We start from the raw sequence: 22500 nt of genomic DNA, 5'->3' as shown, positions 1-22500 counted from the left end.
GCAGTATAGAGCACCCCCTACGCTTCCTGTAGTGTATTACAGTCTGTCAGAATGAGCGTGTGGATCATATAAACATTATAGAGCATTATAGAGCGCCCCCTACGCTTCCTGTAGTGTACTACAGTCTGTCAGAATGAGCGTGTGGATCATATGAACATTATAGAGCGTTATAGAGCGCCCCCTACTCTTCCTGTAATGTATTACAGTCTGTCAGAATGAGCGTGTGGATCATACGATCATTATAGAGCATTATAGAGCGCCCCCTACGCTTCCTGTAGTGTATTACAGTCTGTCAGAATGAGCGTGTGGATCACATGATCATTATAGAGCGTTATAGAGCGCCCCCTACGCTTCCTGTAGTGTATTACAGTCTGTCAGAATGAGCGTGTGGATCATATGATCATTATAGAGCATTATAGAGCGCCCCCTACGCTTCCTGTAGTGTATTACAGTCTATCAGAATTAGTGTGTGGATCATATGAGTAATATAGAGTGCCCCCTACAGTGTGTCTGTTTTACCTATAGATGGCATCTGCCCCGGTCAGTTCCTGCAGTCTGTTCTGCAGCAGGATGATCTCGTTCCTGCAGCGTTCCTCGGTCTCCTGGGTCTGCTGGTTGTAATAGCTCCTCAGGCGCTGGATCTCCTGCTGGTGCTGCTGCTCTTGAAGCTCCTGCTGCTCCTGGAACTCCAGCCTCAACATCTTCTCCATCTCCAAGCCAGCCAAGCGGCCGCCTTCTACCCTCGGCTCTGCACACAGAACATTGATTTTTCAGTGAGGCTTTAACGAAGACCTGGCTGTGGTTCTAAAGGAGTTAAGAGACATATGTATGGAGATTAGCTGGGCATGTGGTTTAGGTTCACCGTGTTCTAGATAGTTTAACCATGCTTAGCTTTAGAAACTTGCTGTTTGCCACAGTATGAGCGTTACGGGTGCCACCAAATACCTCAATCTAAAAACCCGGCATAGTAACAGTAACTACGGGAGACACTACGAGTAAGAGCACTTGTAGCTCCCATCACCCATAGTGAGTACAACACTGCCCTCTAGTGGTCGGGGTTTAAACGAAACACTAAATGAAGCTATCTGACACCAACCTGTACCTGTAAACTATTCATTAATAATCAATACTGTGATCGGGAACTGATACAGTACATCACCACATTTCCATACATCAATATGTGAATACACCCTCTGTTAACCACAGCACAACCTCACATCTCCTTCCAGTGCTTCCAGTGCGTGGACAGACAGAAACAGTGCAAGTATAGTATATTTACGGCAGAGGGGGGGTCCAGCAGGGCTGGAGCTGTGGACGTCCTCACGCCTCGCTGTCTGATCATCACACACCATCTGGATAGACACACACACACAGGCAGAGCATATGGCGTTTATCACATATGGTGAACCCACACATTAAGGCAGATACAGCAGTGTGTGTGAGAGGAGTGGGAGGCTGTGTTTATTACTGTTATTAATACAGTCTGTTTATAAGGCTGCGTGTCGGAGCCGCTGACCGTGCGTGTGGGTAAATGCTGGTCAGGTTCAGATCATGACTGAAAATCAATCAATGAGCGGAACTCTCTCACCTGAACTAGCTTCCCGTGTTCCTCAGAGACCTCCTCCCTAAAACTGCGGCACTTGGGATCATCTCTGGACGCTGGAAAAGACAAAACAGGCCATTAGACTCGATAAGGTGACCTCTGCACTCCGAGCCGTCTGGACTCACACGCCAGAGCAGAGCTTTCATGATCAAAGTGAGATAAGAGAGGAGTGTCCCCCCCCCTCCCCGTCCCCCAGTGCTCCACTGCGCCATTAATAATGGATCAAACCCGCCGTGCCTGCCCACTCCTCACCCCCGACCTGGTCCACACTCACCTGTAGCTGCCAGGGGTGTTCTGGTCTGATCCAGTGGATCGGCGCTGGGATCAGGGCTAATCCAGGCATGTTTAAATGAATTAGCTCCTAAACGTGTAAAAGTGACTTTTCACAGAACCGTTCTCTTTAGAAGGGCTCTCTTGTTCTCAGCTTTTGTCCATTTCAAGCCTGACCGAGTTCGGCTCCTTTGTTTTTACCGCTGTGTTCCAGCAGAGCGCCGTCTGGAGCACTCTAGGCTTCATTAACAGACATTATTCCCTGGCTGCAGGTGTGAGGAGTGTTCTCAGGGGATTACAGAACAGTTAGGGTCTGCAGCATGGAACCGCATGAGAATTTAACCAACTGTGGTTCTAGAGCTTCTAGAGTTCTCTGTGAGTAAACACACTACGCAATTACGTCTGATTAGGAAATAAAGGACGTGGACATGTTTCCTACCAGCGGAAGAACCCTGCTCTTTTCTTCGGTTCTACACCAGAACTGAACAGCGCATTCAGAACCGAGAGGAGGCTAATACACTACAGAACGTCACAGCCTCACGTTGATCCGCCCCTAAACCCTCACCAGCAGATACCCCGAAATCCCCTGCGCCCTCACTCCCCCCGCGCCCCCCTGCACCCCCACTCACCTGCACCCTCAGCCAGACTCTCCTGGAGCAGCTCCAGCTGTGCAGCGTGAATCTGACTCAGACTGATCCTCAGAGCCTCCATCTGCAACCGGCACTCTTCCTGCAGAGAGAGAGAGAGACAGGAACTACAGAACGGCTCCGCCAAGAACCACTGTAAACGTTCTCCAGTAACCAAGTCAAAGTCCAGATCTCAGGCCTATCAACAATCTGTGGTACAGGAACCTGGAGCAGACCTGCAGGCAAAGAACCTCCCAAACAGTGAAAAGAAGAACTAGAGAGATGTTTATTCTGTCCACACCTACAGCCTATCTAGAACCTCCAGAAGATTGAGTGAAGTTTATTCTGTTCACACCTACAGCCTATCTAGAACCTCCAGAAGATTTAGAGTGAAGTTTATTCTGTTCACACCTACAGCCTATCGAGAACCTTCAGAAGATTTAGAGTGAAGTTTATTCTGTTCACACCTACAGCCTATCTAGAACCTTCAGAAGTGACACTTATTCTGCTCACACTATTGCCTACATACTCAGACAATCTAGAACCCCCATAAGGACTGGTAATATTTTCCTGTTCACATTACCACTCACCCACAGTCTATATAGAACCTCCAGAATGACACAGAACATGATGGTGGTTAGTCTGACAGCCTTCAGTTCTACCAGTGAAGTCCTGACCAATGGGAGAGCTGCTTCAGCTGAATCTTCCTAGAGAGCACTGAGAGAACAGCTCTGATTGGACGGTTTTCTGTTTAGTTTCACAGGTTTAACCCTTTAGCTTCCAGCAGAACTGAATAGAGTACTAAGACTAGTACTGAACTACTGCAGAGTCTGAACCCCAGCTCCAGTCTCCTGCAGAACATCAGCTCCACCCACAGAGACGCAGCTAATTATGGTAAGAAGGTGGTAGATCTGTATTCAGCTGGGATGTAGTTTAGGTGCAGGCCAGTCTGCACTCAGCCACTGTCTAGAACAGCAGTGGTTTAATCAGAGAACCGTGCTGAGGGTCAAAACCGCCGAGCATGTTCACAAAGCCAACCGAGCTTTTACACCAGAACCTAATGAAGAAGGAGATCCACCACCGGAACAGCGCTTTCTGAGCCGGGTGAGGAGAACACCTGCGATTTAACATAACCTGGAGGTGGAGTGGGGGGCATTGTACACCACACAAAGGGTGGGGGTGCTGAGGGTCCTCACTCCTCTCTGCGATTGATGTGGTAAAGGGCTCTGGTGAAGGCTGCATTCTAAACCCACTTAACCAGACCTACTAATAACCCAGCGCAGCACGCTGACGACATCCAGCATAATTATTATTATTAAAAACCTCACCATCACAACCCTACAGTTCATAAACTATTCCTATACCGAGGTAAACGGACCCATACTGACCAGCATAACTTTGTACTGACCTGTTCTGACCCATGCTGTTGTGTACTGACCCGTTCTGACCCATGCTGCTGTGGACTGACCCGTTCTGACCCATGCTGCTGTGGACTGACCCGTTCTGACCCATGCTGCTGTGGACTAAAGAGGTGTAATGGACAAAACCTGGACTTACATGGTCAGACCCCTCCATGCTGAGTGGGCAGGTCACTGAGCGGGCTTCTGTCTCTCCATCACTGTGGATATCTCTGATCTTCGCCTAGAGACAACACACACACACACACATTTACATTTACGGCATTTAGCAGACGCTCTTATCCAGAGCGACTTACAAAGTGCTTTGCTATTTACCCAAGAAAAACCTCAGCTAGTTAGAATAGACTAATAATTCAAAAGATACCTCTAAGCTTTAGACATTACTAAACACAAGACAATAAGGCGTCCATAGAACTATTCGTCCAAGTACTCTCTGAAGAGGTGGGTCTTCAGTCTGCGTATGAAGACAGCGAGTGACTCTGCCGTTCGGACATCCAGGGGCAGCTCGTTCCACCACTTTGGTCAGGACAGAAAAAAGCCTGGACGCTTGTCTTCCGCGGATTTTGAGGGATGGTGGGTCGAGCCGAGCCGTACTTGAAGCTCGAAGGGCTCTTGGTGCGGATCAGCTTTTGACCACTGCCATCAAGTACGGAGGGGCTGGTCCATTCTTGGCTTTGTAGCACACACACACACACACACACACAGATTAATATCCAGTGCCTCACGCTGGTTAGAGAACCCGGAGAACAGTCTTAGAACAGTGCTGACCCGGTCTGAGAACTGTGGACTGAGAACTTCATCAGTGTGTTACATAACCCTCCAGCCAGTGCACCACTTCCACCTGCAGCGTGTCAGCAGGGGGCGCTACAGCATATCCACAGCTCTTCTGCAGGTGCATCAAACAGCACTAATACATGCAGAACCCAACAGCACACTCTGATCCGATCCGGGTTCTAGCGTTCTAGCGTTCTAAGGGTCAGTCTGTGTAATGACCTCCGTCCCTCCTCCATTACCTCCACCCAGTTTCACTGCTCAACTCCACCCTACCACCACTTCAGACCACAGCACACACTCACTCACACTCTTCATCACCTTCATCATCCTCATCATCAATATTGATAATAATGATAATCAGCTCCAGCCTGAAATCCTTTCTCCCCCTCTCCCTCTCTCTCATTTCCTGCCTGTGTGCTCGAGTGTCTCTCTACCTCTCACTTGTTGTCAGGTCTGAATGTGAGCTCTGTTCTCCCTCCTCATCATCACTCATCTTCCTCCACACGGACTGTTTCTCTCTCTCTGTGTGTGTGTGTGTGTGTGTATGTCTCTCTCTCTCTCTCTCTCATTATAACCTCTCGTTAGATGGTTAAGAAGAGCTGTATAAAGGAAATGATAGAGAGAGAGAGCGCGAGTGTGTGAATGTGTGTGTATGAGTGTGTGTGTGTGTGTGTGTGTGGATGCGCTGCATTGCAGACGTGTTTCATGATGGAACTGTTGCGCAGGGAAACTCCACTCGCCTCTCTCGCTCTCTCTCGCTCTCTCTCTCACACACACACACACACACACACACACAATCCTTGAGCAAGCAAACGTTCTCCTCCTGCCTCTTTCTGTCGTTAACAGTGTGTGTGTGTGTCTTACCTGAGTCTCTGTGCTGCTCTGTGTGTAAGTGTGTGTGTGTGTGTGTGTGTGTGTGTGTCTTACCTGCGTCTCCGTGCTGCTCTGTGTGTGAGTGTGTGTGTCCACAGCAGTCGGCAGGGTTCTCTGCGCTGTTGATCCTCTCTCCCTCTCTCTCTCTGCCTGGGCGAGGGGTGGAGCAAGGAGACCCTCCACAGGTACCGCCTCCACTTCCTCTAGTCCCTCATGCACTTCCTCCTCCTCCTCCTCCTCCGGCAGCAATTCCTCTTCCTGCTGCAGGACAACGAGCCGATCCCGCTCCGCGCTCCTGACAGCATACAGTGAAGATAGGTTGGATAACTGCTAACCAATCACCTTACCAGCTAATCGCCATGGAAACCAAGATTCAAAAGAAGAACCGCCATCTAACAATCCTAATAAAAACACCTCCACAGGAGCATGAGAGGAACCAAAACTCAACAGGAGAACCTCCCTAAATGCATGAGAACCACTAGAGAACCATGGGTCAGAAGAGCATGAGGAAGAACAGAGCCCCAAAAGAGAACATCCCCAAGAACATGAGGAGGAACAACTGAGAGGACCAGACCTCAAAGGGAGAACCTCCTCAGGAGAATGAGGACCACGGAGAAAAACTGACACCCCCTACCAGGGAGCATGAGAACCATCGAAGAACCACGACCAAGAAAAGCCTGTTAAGAGCATGGGGAAGAACCAGGAACAGGACTCCTCCCAAAGCACAAGAGGGAGAACCACCGAGAAGAACACAGACTGAACAGGAGAACTTTGCAAGAGTATAAGGAACAACCACTGACCGGTACCGAGACAAAACCTCCTAAAGAGAACAAGAAAGAGACCCCTGAAAAGGAGAACCTCCTGTAAGAACATGATGAACCAAGGAACTAAGACTGAAAAGGAGAACCATTCTAAGAGCTTGAGGCAGAACAGAGAGAGAGAGAGAGCCTGACGAAGAATCACAAAGGAACCGACACTCAAACGCAGAACCTTCCCCAAGAACCACAGAAAGGAACGGCGGCTGGGCGGTGTGGTGTTTCTGATGATCTTCAGACCTGCAGAGGAAGCACAGCAGCAGCAGCAGCAGCTTCCATTACACACTGCAGTTCAGATCCTCGAACCCGGTTCAGGGATTAATGCTCAGAACCTGCTGAACTAGCTAATGGGAAACCAGCAGACGTCCAGCACCAGATGCAGGTTTAGAGAACCGGGTCCAGGAGAGCAAGCCTGTGTGACCCGTGAGAAAACAGCCGCAGTCAGAGGCGGAACCACCTAGAACCAAACACGCCCATCTCAAATCGGAGCGCCCGTCACTCCAGGGTTCTTGGGCGATTTCCCTTGTTAAACCCAGGAGAACCGGCCTGGCATTACCAGACGAGTGGAGTTTGAGCATGGAATCACCAAACTGTTCAGGACATCAGCCCTCCAGAACCAGAACTATAGAACCCTGCTCCGGTGTTTGGCTGGTTAAACTACACGCCGCAGCGTCTCTCAGCGGAACCACAGCCCAGACAGCACACTCACGTCTCCGTGCTCCTAACAGGAGCCTTGATCCTGTGAATGTGTGGAAAGCGTGACTCTGTTAGCTAGAACATGGCCTTCTCTGCGGTATGTGCACTTCTGAGTCTAGCTTCCTTGGCGATTCTTCTTCATGCTCTTTGGGAGGTTCTGCTAACTAAGCCGAGCTACAGAGCCCAACACCCGCAGACCGACTGGGTCTCGGCCTCGGGAGCTCCTGTGGTCTATACTGGTCTCAGTCAGAACAGCTGAAGAAGGGTGAGCTCAGCGAGCAGGACATGCTCAGCTCTAGAACCCTAGTCAGCATTAAGCAAGGATCAATAATCATCATCATCATCATCATCATCATCATCATCCTCACGTGGTACGTATAAAAACATCGGCCTACCTAAATGAGGTGCGGAGCGCCTTCAGTTCCTCCTCCAGCGCTGTGATCTGAAGATGATGATCCTGGATGGAGCAAATACCTCCACCTTCCAGCTGCCGTCCTTTTAGAGCTTCCAGTTCCTTCTCCAGAGCAGTCACCTCCTCCCTCAGGGTGCAAAGCTCCTCTTCCTTCTGCTCCGACCGCTCCACAAACCCTGCCTTCACCTGGCCTACCTCCTTATCCTCCACCCGCTTCATCAGCTCTGCATTTTCCATCTCCACCCTCTGGAGCTCTGCCTCCTTCTTCTCCAAGTTCTCCACCAGCTTTGCTTTCTCCATCTCCACCCTCTGGAGCTCTGCCTCCTTCTCCTCCACATTCTCCACCAGCTTTGCTTTCTCCATCTCCACCCTCTGGAGCTCTGCCTCCTTCTCCTCCACATTCTCCACCAGCTTTGCTTTCTCCATCTCCACCCTCTGGAGTTCTGCCTGCTTCTCCTCCACATTCTCCACCAACTTTGCTTTCTCCATCTCCACCCTCTGGAGTTTTGCCTTCTCCAGCTCCACCTTCTTCAAATCTGCCTCCATCTTTTGGAGTTCCATCTCCTTCCTTTCCACCTTTTGCTCGAGACCCAGCTTCTCCAGCTCCACCTTCTGCAGCTTCTCCATTAGCTCTGTTGCATCTTTTTCCACCATCGATTCTTCCTCTGCTTCCTCCTCCACCCATCCTCGCTCAGGTCCCTGACCCACCGTCTGCAGACCTGCCTGAAGTTTTTGGATCCTGGTCTCGTACTGCCATTTCTGCTCCTCCAGCTCCTCCCTCAGCTCCTGGTAGTTCACTTCAAAGTTCTTCTCAGCGAATGAAAAGGTGGACTTCTGCCTCTCAATTTCGGCCCTCAGCTCGTCTGCTACTTCACTGCCTTTTCGATTGTCGGCCGTTAGACTTTCCATTCTGTTCAGCAGACCCTCCCGGTCCTCTTTTAGGGACTTCAGCTCCTCTAGCACTGCTGCATTTGCTTCTTTCAGAACCTTGTTCTCGGACTTCAGGCTCTCTTGCTCTTCAAGTTTGCCGCTCTCGCTCTCTCTCCTCCTCAGCTCCTGAATTTCAGCCTGTAGCTCCTTCAGCTGCGAGACCAGCTGCTCCACCCTGGAGTTTTCCAGCGCTCGGCTCAAGTCGTCCTTCAGCAACACCATCTCCTGCAGCAGCGAGGCTCGATCCGCCTCCAAAACTGCCTTCTCTGCCTCATACCCGTTCCGAACCTGCCGGAGCTCGTCCCGCAAGTTCTCCATGTTCATCTGGCTTTCATGCTGGAGATCCTCACGCAGTCTGCAAAGTTCCTCCTCGTGGCTGAAGAGCAGCTGCGTCCGTAGACGCTCCAGTTCCGCCTCCTGAGACTCTGCCATCCGGTCCAGAACTGCATCTTTCTCCCGTTCCAGCATCTCCAGCTTGATCTGGTAGTTGGTGATCTCGGACTCATGCTTGGCTTCCATCTCGCTTGAGGCTTCCTGGGCAGCCACAAGCTTTGCCTGCAGGTCAGCAATTACAGCCTGAAGCTCCTGTTGGACCTCAGCCTGGCTTTTCTCCATCTCCTTGCTTTGCTTTGTCAAGCGCAAGTCCTCAACAAGCTCCTGCACTCGGTCCTGCAGCGAAAGCCTCTCCTCGCACATTTGCACAAGGTCTTGCTCGGCTTTCTCCCGCAGAACCTGGTTCTCCTGCAGCTTTTGCTGGAGCTCCACTACTCTGACGTTCAGCGTATTGACCTCTCCCATGCTCCGAGTCAACTTTGCCCTTAATTGGTCCGAGACCTCGTCCACCTCGGCAGAATGCTGATCTCGAACACGGGTCATCTCCTCTGTGTGCCTGGCCACAAGTTCCTGCTTCATCTGGACGATCTGCTGGCCGTACATCTCGTCCAGCTCCGCCCTCAGAAGGTCTGCCTCGCGGGTGGCATCTCCTTGCTCTGTCCCCTGGTGGTGGCAGCGCTTCTGCAGGTCTTCCACAGTGCCCATCAGCTGCTGAATCTCGCCGGACGAGAGGCGCTCCTTCTGCCTGGACGCCTGGAGCTCCACCTCGCAGGCTTCCAGCTCACGGGTTTTTGCGGCCAGCTGCTCGCCGACCTCGTTTAGATGACTTTCCGATGCTCGGAGGTTGTCCTGGAGCTGGGATAACAGCTGCTGTTGCTCGGATCTCAGCCGCTCCTGGTCCGCTATCCGCAGGTCCTTCTCCCGCAGTCTCTGAGCGAGTGATTCTTCGGCTTCTCTCCTGACCTGAGGACACACAGAAACGGTTGGTGCTATTTTTAAGCTGCTTGATAACAAACCCGACAGTTGGAGTATCTGCTGTGCTTCTGGTGTCATATCAGAAGTGAAGGGGGGGGGGGCTCATTTCCTCTGTAATTCTGACTAATAATCCTGATCATTTTATTTTTAACATTTGATTTCTGTTTCTGTTCACATGTTTAGAAACCGACCTCTGCGAGATGCTGCTCGGACTGTCGGAGCTGAGCCTGGAGCTGAGCCTGGAGCTGAGCCAGCAGCCGCTCCTGCTCCGTTATCCGCAGGTTCTTCTCCTGCAGGCTCTGGCTGATCGATTCCTCCGTTTCCCTCGAGACCTGAGGACAAGCAGGAATAGGCAGGGTTAGCTTTCAGCCACTCGATAAGAAATTAGGGATGAGAAACTTCATCACTTCTTCCTGTTCAAACGTCCACAGTTTTAAAAGAACACCGTCACAGTGACGGTCCAGCTGATTTACTGAATTACCTTCTTGTGTTAGGCATGTGTGATGGACGGGTCAATACATCATCGTCATCATTCAGATCAATTACAGAAAAATAACGGAGCAGATAAGCTGGAGCCTGATATGGTTACATTAGTCATTCCCTTCTTTACTATTTGTCTCATCCTGTTGCCCTTTAATAAATATAAAGCTTTTTAACAGGAGAAAAAACCTCTTCACTTTTACTGACTCCTCCAACTCCATGACTTCCTCATAAACTCTAAGGGCTGGTTTCCCAGACAGGGATTTAGCCTAGTTTTGGACTACAGAGCGTTCTGAATGGTAATTCTCCATTGAAGCAAAACAGAGTGTAGAGCTGGGCTTAATCCCTTTCCTTGGAAACTAGACCTATGGAGTCAAAATAAACAGTGACGGTCAGGGTGATGAGGTACCGAGACAACACAGATCTTCTGGTATGGAGTCAGCAGGTCTGCTCCCTTGTTGTTAAACTTCAGAAGAAGAGACGTCTGTTTCATCAGCTTAAAACCTTTCATCTGAATTCCATCAATGCCTTTTCCCCTCCGATGACTAGGGGTCACAATAGTTCTGGTGGACACAGTAAGCATGCTCAGGTGACCAGCGTCCACTTACCATCTCTATCTGGGACAGCCTCTGCTGCAGCTGGGTCGTCTGTAACAGCTTCTCCTGAAGACCTCTGACCTGTGCATCCTTCGCCTGCAGCTCCTGCTGAAGACTTTTGACCTGGACGTCCCTCTCCTCCAGCTGCATCTGGTGAGCTCGGACCTGGACGTCCCTCTCCTCCAGCTGTTGCTGGTAAAGCAGGACCTGGACGTCCCTCTCCTCCAGCTGTTGCTGGTAAAGCAGGACCTGTTGCCTAGCCTGCAGGAGGTCGGCTGCAGCGCTGCTGATACTGGAGCTCCGCAAGGACTCACCTGCCTGCAGCTGCAGGAATACATGGAAGGTTATACCCCAGAAATTAGCATAGTGCTAACTGCATGCCTACACCCTCACGTTCAGTCATCTCTAATAGACTCGATTCTGTAGTGTCTGACACTGTATGACTCACCGTTATCTAGAACATGGACTGAAGAACAGAGCGTTCAGGCTGCTGGGATGTTTAGCTTTATACACCAGCTTCCTAGTGTGTGTGTGTGTGTGTGTGTGTGTTACCTGTTGGAACTGGAGCTGTAGTTTCTGGCTCTGCTCCGTCAGCTGAAGGAACTCCCTCATCACCTCGTCCTTCTCCGTGCGGGCCTGCTGCAGGTTCGCCGTCAGTTGGGTGATGATTCCATCTCTCTGTTTCAGAGCAGCCTCAAAGTCCTGCAGCTACACACACACACAAACACACACACACACACACACACACACAGTATTTTAGATAATGCTACAAGTGCTACAGCTTCCATAAAAAAAAAAGAAGAATGGCAGTGGGCCGAGAGCTGGTACCTGCTGCACTCCCTCAGCTCCAAACGCAGCCCTGATCTCCTCCAGCTCTCGGCTCAGCTCCTCCACCGCCAGTTTCTTGGCTGCCAGCTCGTCCTCTATGGCCTGCAGACGGCCGGGTGACTCAGCCTGCTGGAGCTCCTCCTCCAGAGGAGACACCGCGGGATGCAATTCGTCATCCTGAGACCAGGAGAGGGAGGATCAGACAGGGTTCTGCGTCTTTACCTTCCCTCACCTCCTACACTCTACCATCACTGTCCCACCATTCTTCTCCCCCCTCACGCCGCAAAAGGTCTAACCATGGCCTATTCGGCTGTCCCTCCATCCATCCCTCTGTCCATCAACCCATATATCTGTCCATCCGTCCCTCCATCTATCCACCCACCCATGTGTGTCCCTTTCTCGATCTCTCTCTCTGTCTCTTTGTCCCTCTATCAATCTGACCTGCTGTCACATTTCTCTGTCCTCTGTCCCTGTATTGGTCTCGCTATCCCTTTGTCCATACTGCATCTGTCCCTCAATCATTCGATCTGCCCCTATCTGTCTGTCTATCAATCTGTCCTTTCATCTGTCCCCATATATATCTGTCCTTCTCTCTGTCTGTCTGTCCTTCTATCAGTTGTGATTTCAGGTTCCTGTGGATCCTCTACGGTCTAGGAGTATAAGTCTATAGTCTGATGTCGACTCTCGTAGCTTCTGAAGCAGAAGTGTGAGAAGTGTAGACGCTCAATGCAGACGTCATGAGTGTCTACCAGAAGAGCAGGCCGGTGGAATGAGAGGTTAGCGTTGTGTTGGAGATGGAAGTGTTATTCAGGAAGTAAATAAGGGTAGTTAAAGGGTACATAGGATTTAAAGCCTGCAGAGATCGCTTCCCTCTGAACAGCCTTTTCCTCCACATAATAACCCCCCCCACCCCCCACTCGCCCCCCGCAGTGAGAGCAGAGTGTAGTTAAAGCCCGCTGTACACCAGCCCTGCTCTCCAACACTCAGCAGCAGACAGACTGGGCAGGTTAGTGGGTTAGAGGACAGCGAGGACAGCGAGGACAGAGACAGAGCTCGGTTTAACGGCCTCACCTCCAGTGACCTCTCAGACCGCTCATGGCACCCATTCACCTGTCGATTCACAAGCAGTGAAGTTCTACAGCTGTAATCATCGTCACAGTGACAATCACAACAACCAGCCCTGAGGACCCAGCCCTGAGGACCCAGCCCTGAGGACCCAGCCCTGAGGACCCAGCTCTGAGGACCCAGCCCTGAGGACCCAGCCCTGAGGACCCAGCTCTGAGGACCCAGCCCTGAGGACCCAGCTCTGAGGACCCAGCCCTGAGGACCCAGCCCTGAGGACCCAGCCCTGAGGACCCAGCCCTGAGGACCCAGCCCTGAGGACCCAGCTCTGAGAACCCAGCTCTGAGAACCCAGCTCTGATCACAGCACACATAATCAACTAATCATAATCAATAACATGACATCAGCACCAGCACAAGAACCAGCCAATCACACTGCTTACACCATAAACATCCACCTGATTAAGGTGCAGTAAAGGGAGGGTTATTAATTAATAAGTCATCTGTATCATTTTACTTAGATGGTCCACTGTAGAACCTCGTAGAATTTCATAGAACCTCGTAAAACCTTGTAGAACCTTGCCTGACCTTCAACTGAACCTGTATTAATACAACTGAACTCTAAACTGAACGTAAACTTAAAAGGCTAGGATTAGGGTTAAGGCTAGGATTAGGGTTAAGGGTTAAGGCTAGGGTTTGGGTTAGGGTTAAGGTTAAGGGTTAAGGCTAGGATTAGGGTTAAGGGTTAAGGCTAGGGTTAGGGTTAAGGGTTAAGGCTAGGGTTAGGGTTAAGGGTTAAGGCTAGGGTTAGGGTTAAGGGTTAAGGCTAGGGTTTGGGTTAGGGTTAAGGTTAGGGTTAGGGTTAAGGGTTAAGGCTAGGGTTAGGGTTAAGGGTTAAGGCTAGGGTTTGGGTTAGGGTTAAGGCTAGGATTAGGGTTAAGGCTAGGATTAGGGTTAAGGGTTAAGGCTAGGGTTTGGGTTAGGGTTAAGGTTAAGGGTTAAGGCTAGGATTAGGGTTAAGGGTTAAGGCTAGGGTTAGGGTTAGGGTTAAGGCTAGGGTTAGGGTTAAGGGTTAAGGCTAGGGTTAGGGTTAAGGGTTAAGGCTAGGGTTAGGGTTAAGGCTAGGATTAGGGTTAAGGGTTAAGGCTAGGGTTAGGGTTAAGGCTAGGATTAGGGTTAAGGGTTAAGGCTAGGGTTAGGGTTAGGGTTAAGGCTAGGATTAGGGTTAAGGGTTAAGGCTAGGGTTAGGGTTAAGGGTTAAGGCTAGGGTTTGGGTTAGGGTTAAGGCTAGGATTAGGGTTAGGGTTAAGGCTAGGATTAGGGTTAAGGGTTAAGGCTAGGATTAGGGTTAGGGTTAAGGCTAGGATTAGGGTTAAGGGTTAAGGCTAGGGTTAGGGTTAAGGCTAGGATTAGGGTTAAGGGTTAAGGCTAGGGTTTGGGTTAAGGCTAGGATTAGGGTTGGGGTTGATTTAAGGGTAAATGTAAGGTTTAGTAATACAGATTCAGCTGAATGGTGGCTGAATGTCAGGAGAGTGTCTCAGAGTCTATAATGTTAAAGGAGTGGTGAAGCAGAGCGTTACCAATTAATTATCTAATTAAAGGTGCGGTGAGAGTGTGAGGACTAATTAACAGTCAAATTAACAAACTAGCTAACTAAGGTGTAAAACAGCATGAATGACAATGTTGAATAACATTGGAAGAGTGAGGAGAGTGTAAGGGAGAGTGAGGAGGAGAGTGTAAGGGAGAGTGAGGAGGAGTGTGGAGGAGAGTGTAAGGGAGAGTGAGGAGGAGAGTGTAAGGGAGAGTGAGGAGGAGTGTGGAGTAGAGTGTAAGGGAGAGTGAGGAGGAGAGCGTAATGGAGAGTGTAAGGGAGAGTGTGGAGTAGAGTGTAAGGGAGAGTGAGGAGGAGTGTGGAGTAGAGTGTAAGGGAGAGTGAGGAGGAAAGTGTAAGGGAGAGTGAGGAGGAGTGAGGAGGAGAGTGTAAGGGAGAGTGAGGAGAAGTGTGGAGTAGAGTGTAAGGGAGAGTGAGGAGGAGTGAGGAGGAGAGTGTAAGGGAGAGTGAGGAGGAGAGTGTAAGGGAGAGTGAGGAGGAGTGAGGAGGAGAGTGTAAGGGAGAGTGAGGAGAAGTGTGGAGTAGAGTGTAAGGGAGAGTGAGGTAGAAGTGAGGAGGAGAGTGTAAGGGAGAGTGAGGAGGAGAGTGTGAGGAGGAGAGCGTAAGGGAGAGTGATGAGTAGAGCGTAAGGGAGAGTGAGGAGGAGAGAGTGAGGAGTAGAGCGTAAGGGAGAGTGAGGAGGAGAGTGTAAGGGAGAGTGAGGAGGAGAGTGTGAGGAGGAGAGCGTAAGGGAGAGTGAGGAAGAGAGCGTAAGGGAGAGTGAGGAGGAGAGTGTAAAGGAGAGTGAGGAGGAGAGTGTAAGGGAGAGTGAGGAGGAGAGTGTGAGGAGGAGAGTGTAAGGGAGAGTGAGGAGGAGAGCGTAAGGGAGAGTGAGGAGGAGAGTGTAAGGGAGAGTGAGGAGGAGAGTGTAAGGGAGAGTGAGGAGGATAGTGTGAGGAGTAGAGCGTAAGGGAGAGTGAGGAGTAGAGTTTAAGGGAGAGTGAGGAGGAGAGTGTGAGGAGGAGAGCGTAAGGGAGAGTGAGGAGTAGAGCGTAAGGGAGAGTGAGGAGGAGAGTGTGAGGAGGAGAGCGTAAGGGAGAGTGAGGAGTAGAGCGTAAGGGAGAGTGAGGAGGAGAGTGTGAGGAGGAGAGCGTAAGGGAGAGTGAGGAGTAGAGCGTAAGGGAGAGTGAGGAGGAGAGTGTGAGGAGGAGAGCGTAAGGGAGAGTGAGGAGTAGAGCGTAAGGGAGAGTGAGGAGGAGAGTGTAAGGGAGAGTGAGGAGGAGAGTGTAAGGGAGAGTGAGGAGGAGAGTGTAAGGGAGAGTGAGGAGAAGTGTGGAGTAGAGTGTAAGGGAGAGTGAGGTAGAAGTGAGGAGGAGAGTGTAAGGGAGAGTGAGGAGGAGAGTGTGAGGAGGAGAGCGTAAGGGAGAGTGATGAGTAGAGCGTAAGGGAGAGTGAGGAGGAGAGAGTGAGGAGTAGAGCGTAAGGGAGAGTGAGGAGGAGAGTGTAAGGGAGAGTGAGGAGGAGAGTGTGAGGAGGAGAGCGTAAGGGAGAGTGAGGAAGAGAGCGTAAGGGAGAGTGAGGAGGAGAGTGTAAAGGAGAGTGAGGAGGAGAGTGTAAGGGAGAGTGAGGAGGAGAGTGTGAGGAGGAGAGTGTAAGGGAGAGTGAGGAGGAGAGCGTAAGGGAGAGTGAGGAGGAGAGTGTAAGGGAGAGTGAGGAGGAGAGTGTAAGGGAGAGTGAGGAGGATAGTGTGAGGAGTAGAGCGTAAGGGAGAGTGAGGAGTAGAGTGTAAGGGAGAGTGAGGAGGAGAGTGTGAGGAGGAGAGCGTAAGGGAGAGTGAGGAGTAGAGCGTAAGGGAGAGTGAGGAGGAGAGTGTGAGGAGGAGAGCGTAAGGGAGAGTGAGGAGTAGAGCGTAAGGGAGAGTGAGGAGGAGAGTGTAAGGGAGAGTGAGGAGGAGAGTGTGAGGAGGAGAGCGTAAGGGAGAGTGAGGAGTAGAGCGTAAGGGAGAGTGAGGAGGAGAGTGTAAGGGAGAGTGAGGAGGAGAGTGTGAGGAGGAGAGCGTAAGGGAGAGTGAGGAGTAGAGCGTAAGGGAGAGTGAGGAGGAGAGTGTGAGGAGGAGAGCGTAAGGGAGAGTGAGGAGTAGAGTGTAAGGGAGAGTGAGGAGGAGAGTGTGAGGAGTAGAGCGTAAGGGAGAGTGAGGAGGAGAGCGTAAGGGAGAGTGAGGAGGAGAGTGTGAGGAGGAGAGCGTAAGGGAGAGTGAGGAGTAGAGCGTAAGGGAGAGTGAGGAGGAGAGCGTAAGGGAGAGTGAGGAGGAGAGTGTAAGGGAGAGTGAGGAGGAGAGTGTGAGGAGGAGAGCGTAAGGGAGAGTGAGGAGTAGAGCGTAAGGGAGAGTGAGGAGGAGAGTGTGAGGAGTAGAGCGTAAGGGAGAGTGAGGAGTAGAGCGTAAGGGAGAGTGAGGAGGAGAGTGTAAGGGAGAGTGAGGAGGAGAGTGTGAGGAGGAGAGCGTAAGGGAGAGTGAGGAGTAGAGCGTAAGGGAGAGTGAGGAGGAGAGTGTAAGGGAGAGTGAGGAGTAGAGCGTAAGGGAGAGTGAGGAGGAGAGTGTAAGGGAGAGTGAGGAGGAGAGTGTGAGGAGGAGAGCGTAAGGTAGAGTGAGGAGTAGAGCGTAAGGGAGAGTGAGGAGGAGAGAGTGAGGAGGAGAGCGTAAGGGAGAGTGAGGAGTAGAGCGTAAGGGAGAGTGAGGAGGAGAGAGTGAGGAGGAGAGCGTAAGGGAGAGTGAGGAGTAGAGCGTAAGGGAGAGTGAGGAGGAGAGAGTGAGGAGGAGAGCGTAAGGGAGAGTGAGGAGTAGAGCGTAAGGGAGAGTGAGGAGGAGAGTGTAAGGGAGAGTGAGGAGGAGAGTGTAAGGGAGAGTGAGGAGGAGTAGAGCGTAAGGGAGAGTGAGGAGGAGAGTGTGAGGAGGAGAGCGTAAGGGAGAGTGAGGAGGAGAGTGTGAGGAGGAGAGCGTAAGGGAGAGTGAGGAGGAGAGTGTAAGGGAGAGTGAGGAGGAGAGTGTGAGGAGGAGAGCGTAAGGGAGAGTGAGGAGGAGAGTGTGAGGAGGAGAGCGTAAGGGAGAGTGAGGGAGGAGAGTGTGAGGAGGAGGCGTAAGGGAGAGTGAGGAGGAGAGTGTAAGGGAGAGTGAGGAGGAGAGTGTGAGGAGGAGAGTGTAAGGGAGAGTGAGGAGGAGAGTGTAAGGGAGAGTGTAAGGGAGAGAGTGAGGAGGAGAGCGTAAGGGAGAGTGAGGAGGAGAGAGTGAGGAGGAGAGTGTAAGGGAGAGTGAGGAGGAGAGTGTAAGGGAGAGTGTGACAGTGCAGGTACCTCAGAGGAGTAATCTTCTGCTGTGGTGGAAACTTCACTCTCGTGGCTGAAACACACACACAAACACCCTCATTACTGAACTGCTGCACACTCTGATCACTCTGCCCCACCAGGTGTTCACTGTAGGGGGCGCCAGACTCGAGCTCGCCAACACCAGACCATAAAGCACTCCTGCTGCTGTTATTACACCACCATCACTACTACTCCTACACCATCACTACTACACCACCATCACTACTACTACTACACCATCACTACTACTACTACTACTACACCATCACTACTACCACTACTCCTACACCATCACTACTACCACTACTCCTACACCATCACTACTACACCACCATCACTACTACCACTACTACTACACCATCACTACTACCACTACTACTACACCACCATCACTACTACTACTACTACTACTACACCATCACTACTACCACTACTACTACACCACCATCACTACTACTACTACACCATCACTACTACCACTACTACTACACCATCACTACTACACCACCATCACTACTACTACTACACCATCATCACTACTACTACTACTACTACACCACCATCACTACTACTACTACTACACCATCACTACTACCACTACTACTACACACCATCACTACTACTACTACTACTACTAACCATCACTACTACCACTACACCACCATCACTACTACTACTACTACTACACCATCACTACTACCACTACTCTACACCATCACTACTACCACTACTCCTACACCATCACCTACTACACCACCATCACTACTACCACTACTACTACACCATCACTACTACCACTACACCACCATCACTACTACTACTACTACTACACCATCACTACTACCACTACTCCTACACCATCACTACTACCACTACTCCTACACCATCACTACTACACCACCATCACTACTACCACTACTCCTACACCATCACTACTACCACTTACTACACCACCATCACTACTACCACTACTCTTACACCATCACTACTACACCACCATCACTACTACCACTACTCTTACACCATCACTACTACACCACCATCACTACTACCACTACTCTTACACCATCACTACTACACCACCATCACTACTACCACTACTCTTACACCATCACTACTACACCACCATCACTACTACCACTACTCCTACACCATCACTACTACACCACCATCACTACTACCACTACTCTTACACCATCACTACTACACCACCATCACTACTACCACTACTCTACACCATCACCTACTACACCACCATCACTACTACCACTACTCCTACACCATGACTACTACCACTACTCCTACACCATCACTACTACCACTACTCTTACACCATCACTACTACACCACCATCACTACTACACCAAGTGAATACTACAAGTGAACAATATTGAGACTGTACAGAGAGACACTCCCCTGCTGTTTCAGACTGATCTGCTGTTTCTAGTCATTTGTGTTTCTGTTAATGGAGAGGAATGTGAATCTTACCCATCATTCAGTGCGTCAGTAACCCCTTTACTAATTACACACATTACTCTGCTTTGGGGAGGGGGGTTAATGAGGGGGGGGTCCTGACAGTACCAGTGCATTAAAGAGCTTAGATCAATACACCCCCAATAATAATAATAATAATAATAATAATAATACATTACCCTCACAGGCTTGTTTTAAACCGTGTGTGTGTGTGTGTGTGTGTGTGGTGTGTGTGTGTTTTTCAGGACTGTTGTTGCCACAGCAACAGCTTCACTGTTATCTTTATTTTGAGAAACCATGATTCTGCACTATTCAGAATTTATTGTACAGCTGAGAGAGATGTCCTTTCTGAAGAGCTGCAGGGGCATGGAGGGAGCTGTAGTGAGCTGAGGAGGAGGAAGGAGGAGGAAGATGAAGGAGATGCCAGAGTGTTCAGAGCTAAATCTCTAAATCTCACTGCACACAAGCATTCACTAATATTAAACCTCACCAGCACAGCCCTGTAGCCCCGCAGCCCCGCAGCCCTGTAGCCCCGCAGCCCTGTAGCCCCGCAGCCCTGCAACCCTGTAGCCCCGCAGCCCTGCAACCCTGTAGCCCTGTAGCCCCGCAGCCCTGCAACCCTGTAGCCCCGCAGCCCAGTAGCCCCGCAACCCTGTAGCCCCGCAGCCCCGTAGCCCCGAAGCCCTGCAACCCTGTAGCCCGCAGCCCGTAGCCCCGCAGCGCCTGCAACCCTGTAGCCCCGCAGCCCTGCGAACCCTGTAGCCCTGTAGCCCCGCAACTCTGTAGCCCTGTAACCCGCAGCCCTGCAACCCCGCAGCCCTGCAACCCCCGCAGCCCCGCAGTCCTGTAACCCTGTAGCCCCGCAGCCCTGCAACCCTGTAGCCCTGCAACCCTGCAACCCTGCAGCCCCGCAGCCCTGCAACCCTGCAGCCCCACAGCCCTGTAGCCCCGCAGCCCCGTAGCCCTGCAGCCCCGCAGCCCCGCAACCCCGCAGCCCTGTAACCCTGTAGCCCCGCAGCCCCGCAGCCCCGTAGCCCTGCAACCCTGCAGCCCTGCAACCCTGCAGCCCTGCAGCCCGCAGCCCTGCAACCCTGCAGCCCCACAGCCCTGTAGCCCCGCAGCCCCGTATGCCCCGCAGCCCTGCAACCCCCGCAGCCCCGCAACCCCGTAGCCCCGTAGCCCCGCAGCCCCGCAGCCCCGCAACCCTGCAGCCCCGCAGCCCTGTAACCCTGCAGCCCCGCAGCCCCGCAGCCCTGTAGCCCCGCAACTCTGTAGCCCTGTACCCCGCAGCCCTGCAACCCTGGCAGCCCCGCAGCCCTGTAACCCCGCAGCCTGTAACCCGCAGCCCTGTAACCCTGCAGCCCCGCAACCCTGCAGCCCTGCAACCCCGCAGCCTGCAACCCCGCAGCCCTGTAACCCTGCAGCCCCCGCAGCCCTGCAACCCTGCAGCCCTGCAACCCCGCAGCCTGTAGCCCTGTAGCCCCGCAGCCCCAACTTTTAGCGGGACACAGCTACTGCAACAACCCACCTGCCCCGCCCCCACGCCGGCCTGCCCCGCCCCGACACTGACCCGCCCCCAACACTGACCCGCCCCCAACATAGACCTGCCCCGGCCCACACCAACCTGCCCCACCCCGCCCCGCCCGGTTTTGGGGAGATCTGAATGGGACGTGTGGGGTAAGGACAGGCAGTGCTGCTCAGCTGTGAAGAGCAGAAGCTTCAGTTCAGCACCTGTACTAATACTGAGAACTGCAGGACAACCAGAGACTGATCAGGAGACCGTTCACACACACACACACACACACACACACACACACACACACAGTACAGAAAGCTGAACACTGCTTCAAGGCCATCTCACTCGCTCTCTCTCTCTCTCACACACACACAAAGAGAGAGAGAGCAAACCACTAAAATGCAGTCGGCAGTCTGTTGCCACGGCAACCGATAATTCAGCAGTCATTTAAAACAGCAAATACCTTTCAGAGTGTTAGAGTGACCCTCCGCTCACTCTCCCTCACCCCACTCCTCTCTCTATTAATGTTTAACATTGTTACAGAGAGAGAGACAGAGGAGAGACACAGAGAGAGGAGAGACAGAGAGAGAGAGACACAGAGAGAGAGACACAGAGAGAGAGAGAGAGACGAGAGAGAGAGAGAGAGGACAGAGAGATAGAGACACAGAGAGAGAGAGAGAGAGAGAGGACAGAGAGAGACACAGAGAGAGAGAGACAGAGAGAGAGAGACACAGAGAGAGAGAGACACAGAGAGAGAGAGAGAGAGACAGAGAGAGAGAGAGAGAGACAGAGAGAGAGAGAGAGAGAGACAGAGAGAGAGAGAGAGAGAGAGACAGAGACAGAGAGAGAGAGAGAGAGAGAGAGAGAGGAGAGAGAGAGACAGAGACAGAGAGAGAGAGAGGACACAGAGAGAGAGAGACACAGAGAGAGAGAGTAGAGAGACAGAGAGAGAGAGAGAGAGACAGAGACAGAGAGAGAGAGAGAGAGAGAGGAGAGAGAGAGAGAGAGAGACAGAGAGAGAGAGGAGACAGAGGAAGAGAGAGGAGAGAGGGAGTGAAAAGGTTAAAGGGAAGTCTCTGTTACTAAAGACTGTATGAGGACTGTGTCTGTGGGAGATGTGGAGAAGTGGAGCAGGGCAGCACGCCCCCACCCAGCACCGCCCCACCCAGCACCGAAGTGTTTTGCAGTGCTGAAAGACGGCGTAACCTACTGCTCCACACCTGTCATTTGGCAAAAGGTATCTAAACTTTTGCACAAGACTAAAGGAGGCCCTGCTGCTTGTGGGAGAGCTCCTCACCAGAGCACTCCGTTACCAACGGCAACCGCATCATTTACATCACTCTATTCTTCTCACAGCCACAGAGCACATGCCCTCTTAGAGGCAGACCACACACACACACACACACACACACACACACAGGTTTAATCTGTGTACAATAGCTGTACTGACCACCTGATTTACAGCTGAGCCAACTCTCCCGCTAATGACCCGGCGTTCTCAATCAGGTCCTGCTGCTCTCTATAGTACACACACTCGCACTCAAAGCAGTGCATTAGAAATGAGCTGAAACATCAATATTAGAACCAGACCATAATCAATCAATACTGTCCACGTCATGGCAAACTGAATTAGCTCCTCCCACTCAGACTACATCACTTTAGCCCCTCCTAATGAGGCTCAGTATAGGGCGGCCAATTAGAACAGAAGCTATTTACATAACGAGTCTCCAAGTCACAGAGAGTTTAGCTGTAAAGGATGAAGCGAGGCTGGGAAACAGTCATACAGAGCTCTAACTGTCTAACTGTTATCACTGCATTACTATATTATTATTATCATCATTATTATTAATATTGATAAGTAGAGGTCAGA

At 51.4% G+C, this 22500-nt stretch overlaps 1 protein-coding gene across 1 annotated transcript in view; it reads right to left on the bottom strand.

Moving 5' to 3' along the window:
* akap9 (A kinase (PRKA) anchor protein 9) overlaps nucleotides 1-21958 on the bottom strand; it is a 63994-nt gene extending 42036 nt beyond the window's left edge. Inside the window, 15 exon segments of the mRNA XM_072673498.1 lie at nucleotides 520-748; nucleotides 1280-1352; nucleotides 1589-1659; nucleotides 2503-2602; nucleotides 4057-4140; nucleotides 5619-5859; nucleotides 7471-9713; nucleotides 9917-10057; nucleotides 10814-11125; nucleotides 11354-11509; nucleotides 11630-11806; nucleotides 12701-12739; nucleotides 17630-17675; nucleotides 19600-20863; nucleotides 21928-21958. Coding sequence (XP_072529599.1) covers nucleotides 520-748; nucleotides 1280-1352; nucleotides 1589-1659; nucleotides 2503-2602; nucleotides 4057-4140; nucleotides 5619-5859; nucleotides 7471-9713; nucleotides 9917-10057; nucleotides 10814-11125; nucleotides 11354-11509; nucleotides 11630-11806; nucleotides 12701-12739; nucleotides 17630-17675; nucleotides 19600-20863; nucleotides 21928-21958 — 5207 coding nt within the window.
* Between the last annotated feature and the right edge of the window lie 542 nt (nucleotides 21959-22500).

Source organism: Salminus brasiliensis, chromosome 2 (assembly GCF_030463535.1).
Source record: "Salminus brasiliensis chromosome 2, fSalBra1.hap2, whole genome shotgun sequence".
Classification (NCBI taxonomy): domain Eukaryota; kingdom Metazoa; phylum Chordata; class Actinopteri; order Characiformes; family Bryconidae; genus Salminus; species Salminus brasiliensis.
The sequence above is the reverse complement of the archived record's forward strand: the minus strand, read 5'-3'. Positions and strand labels throughout refer to the sequence as shown.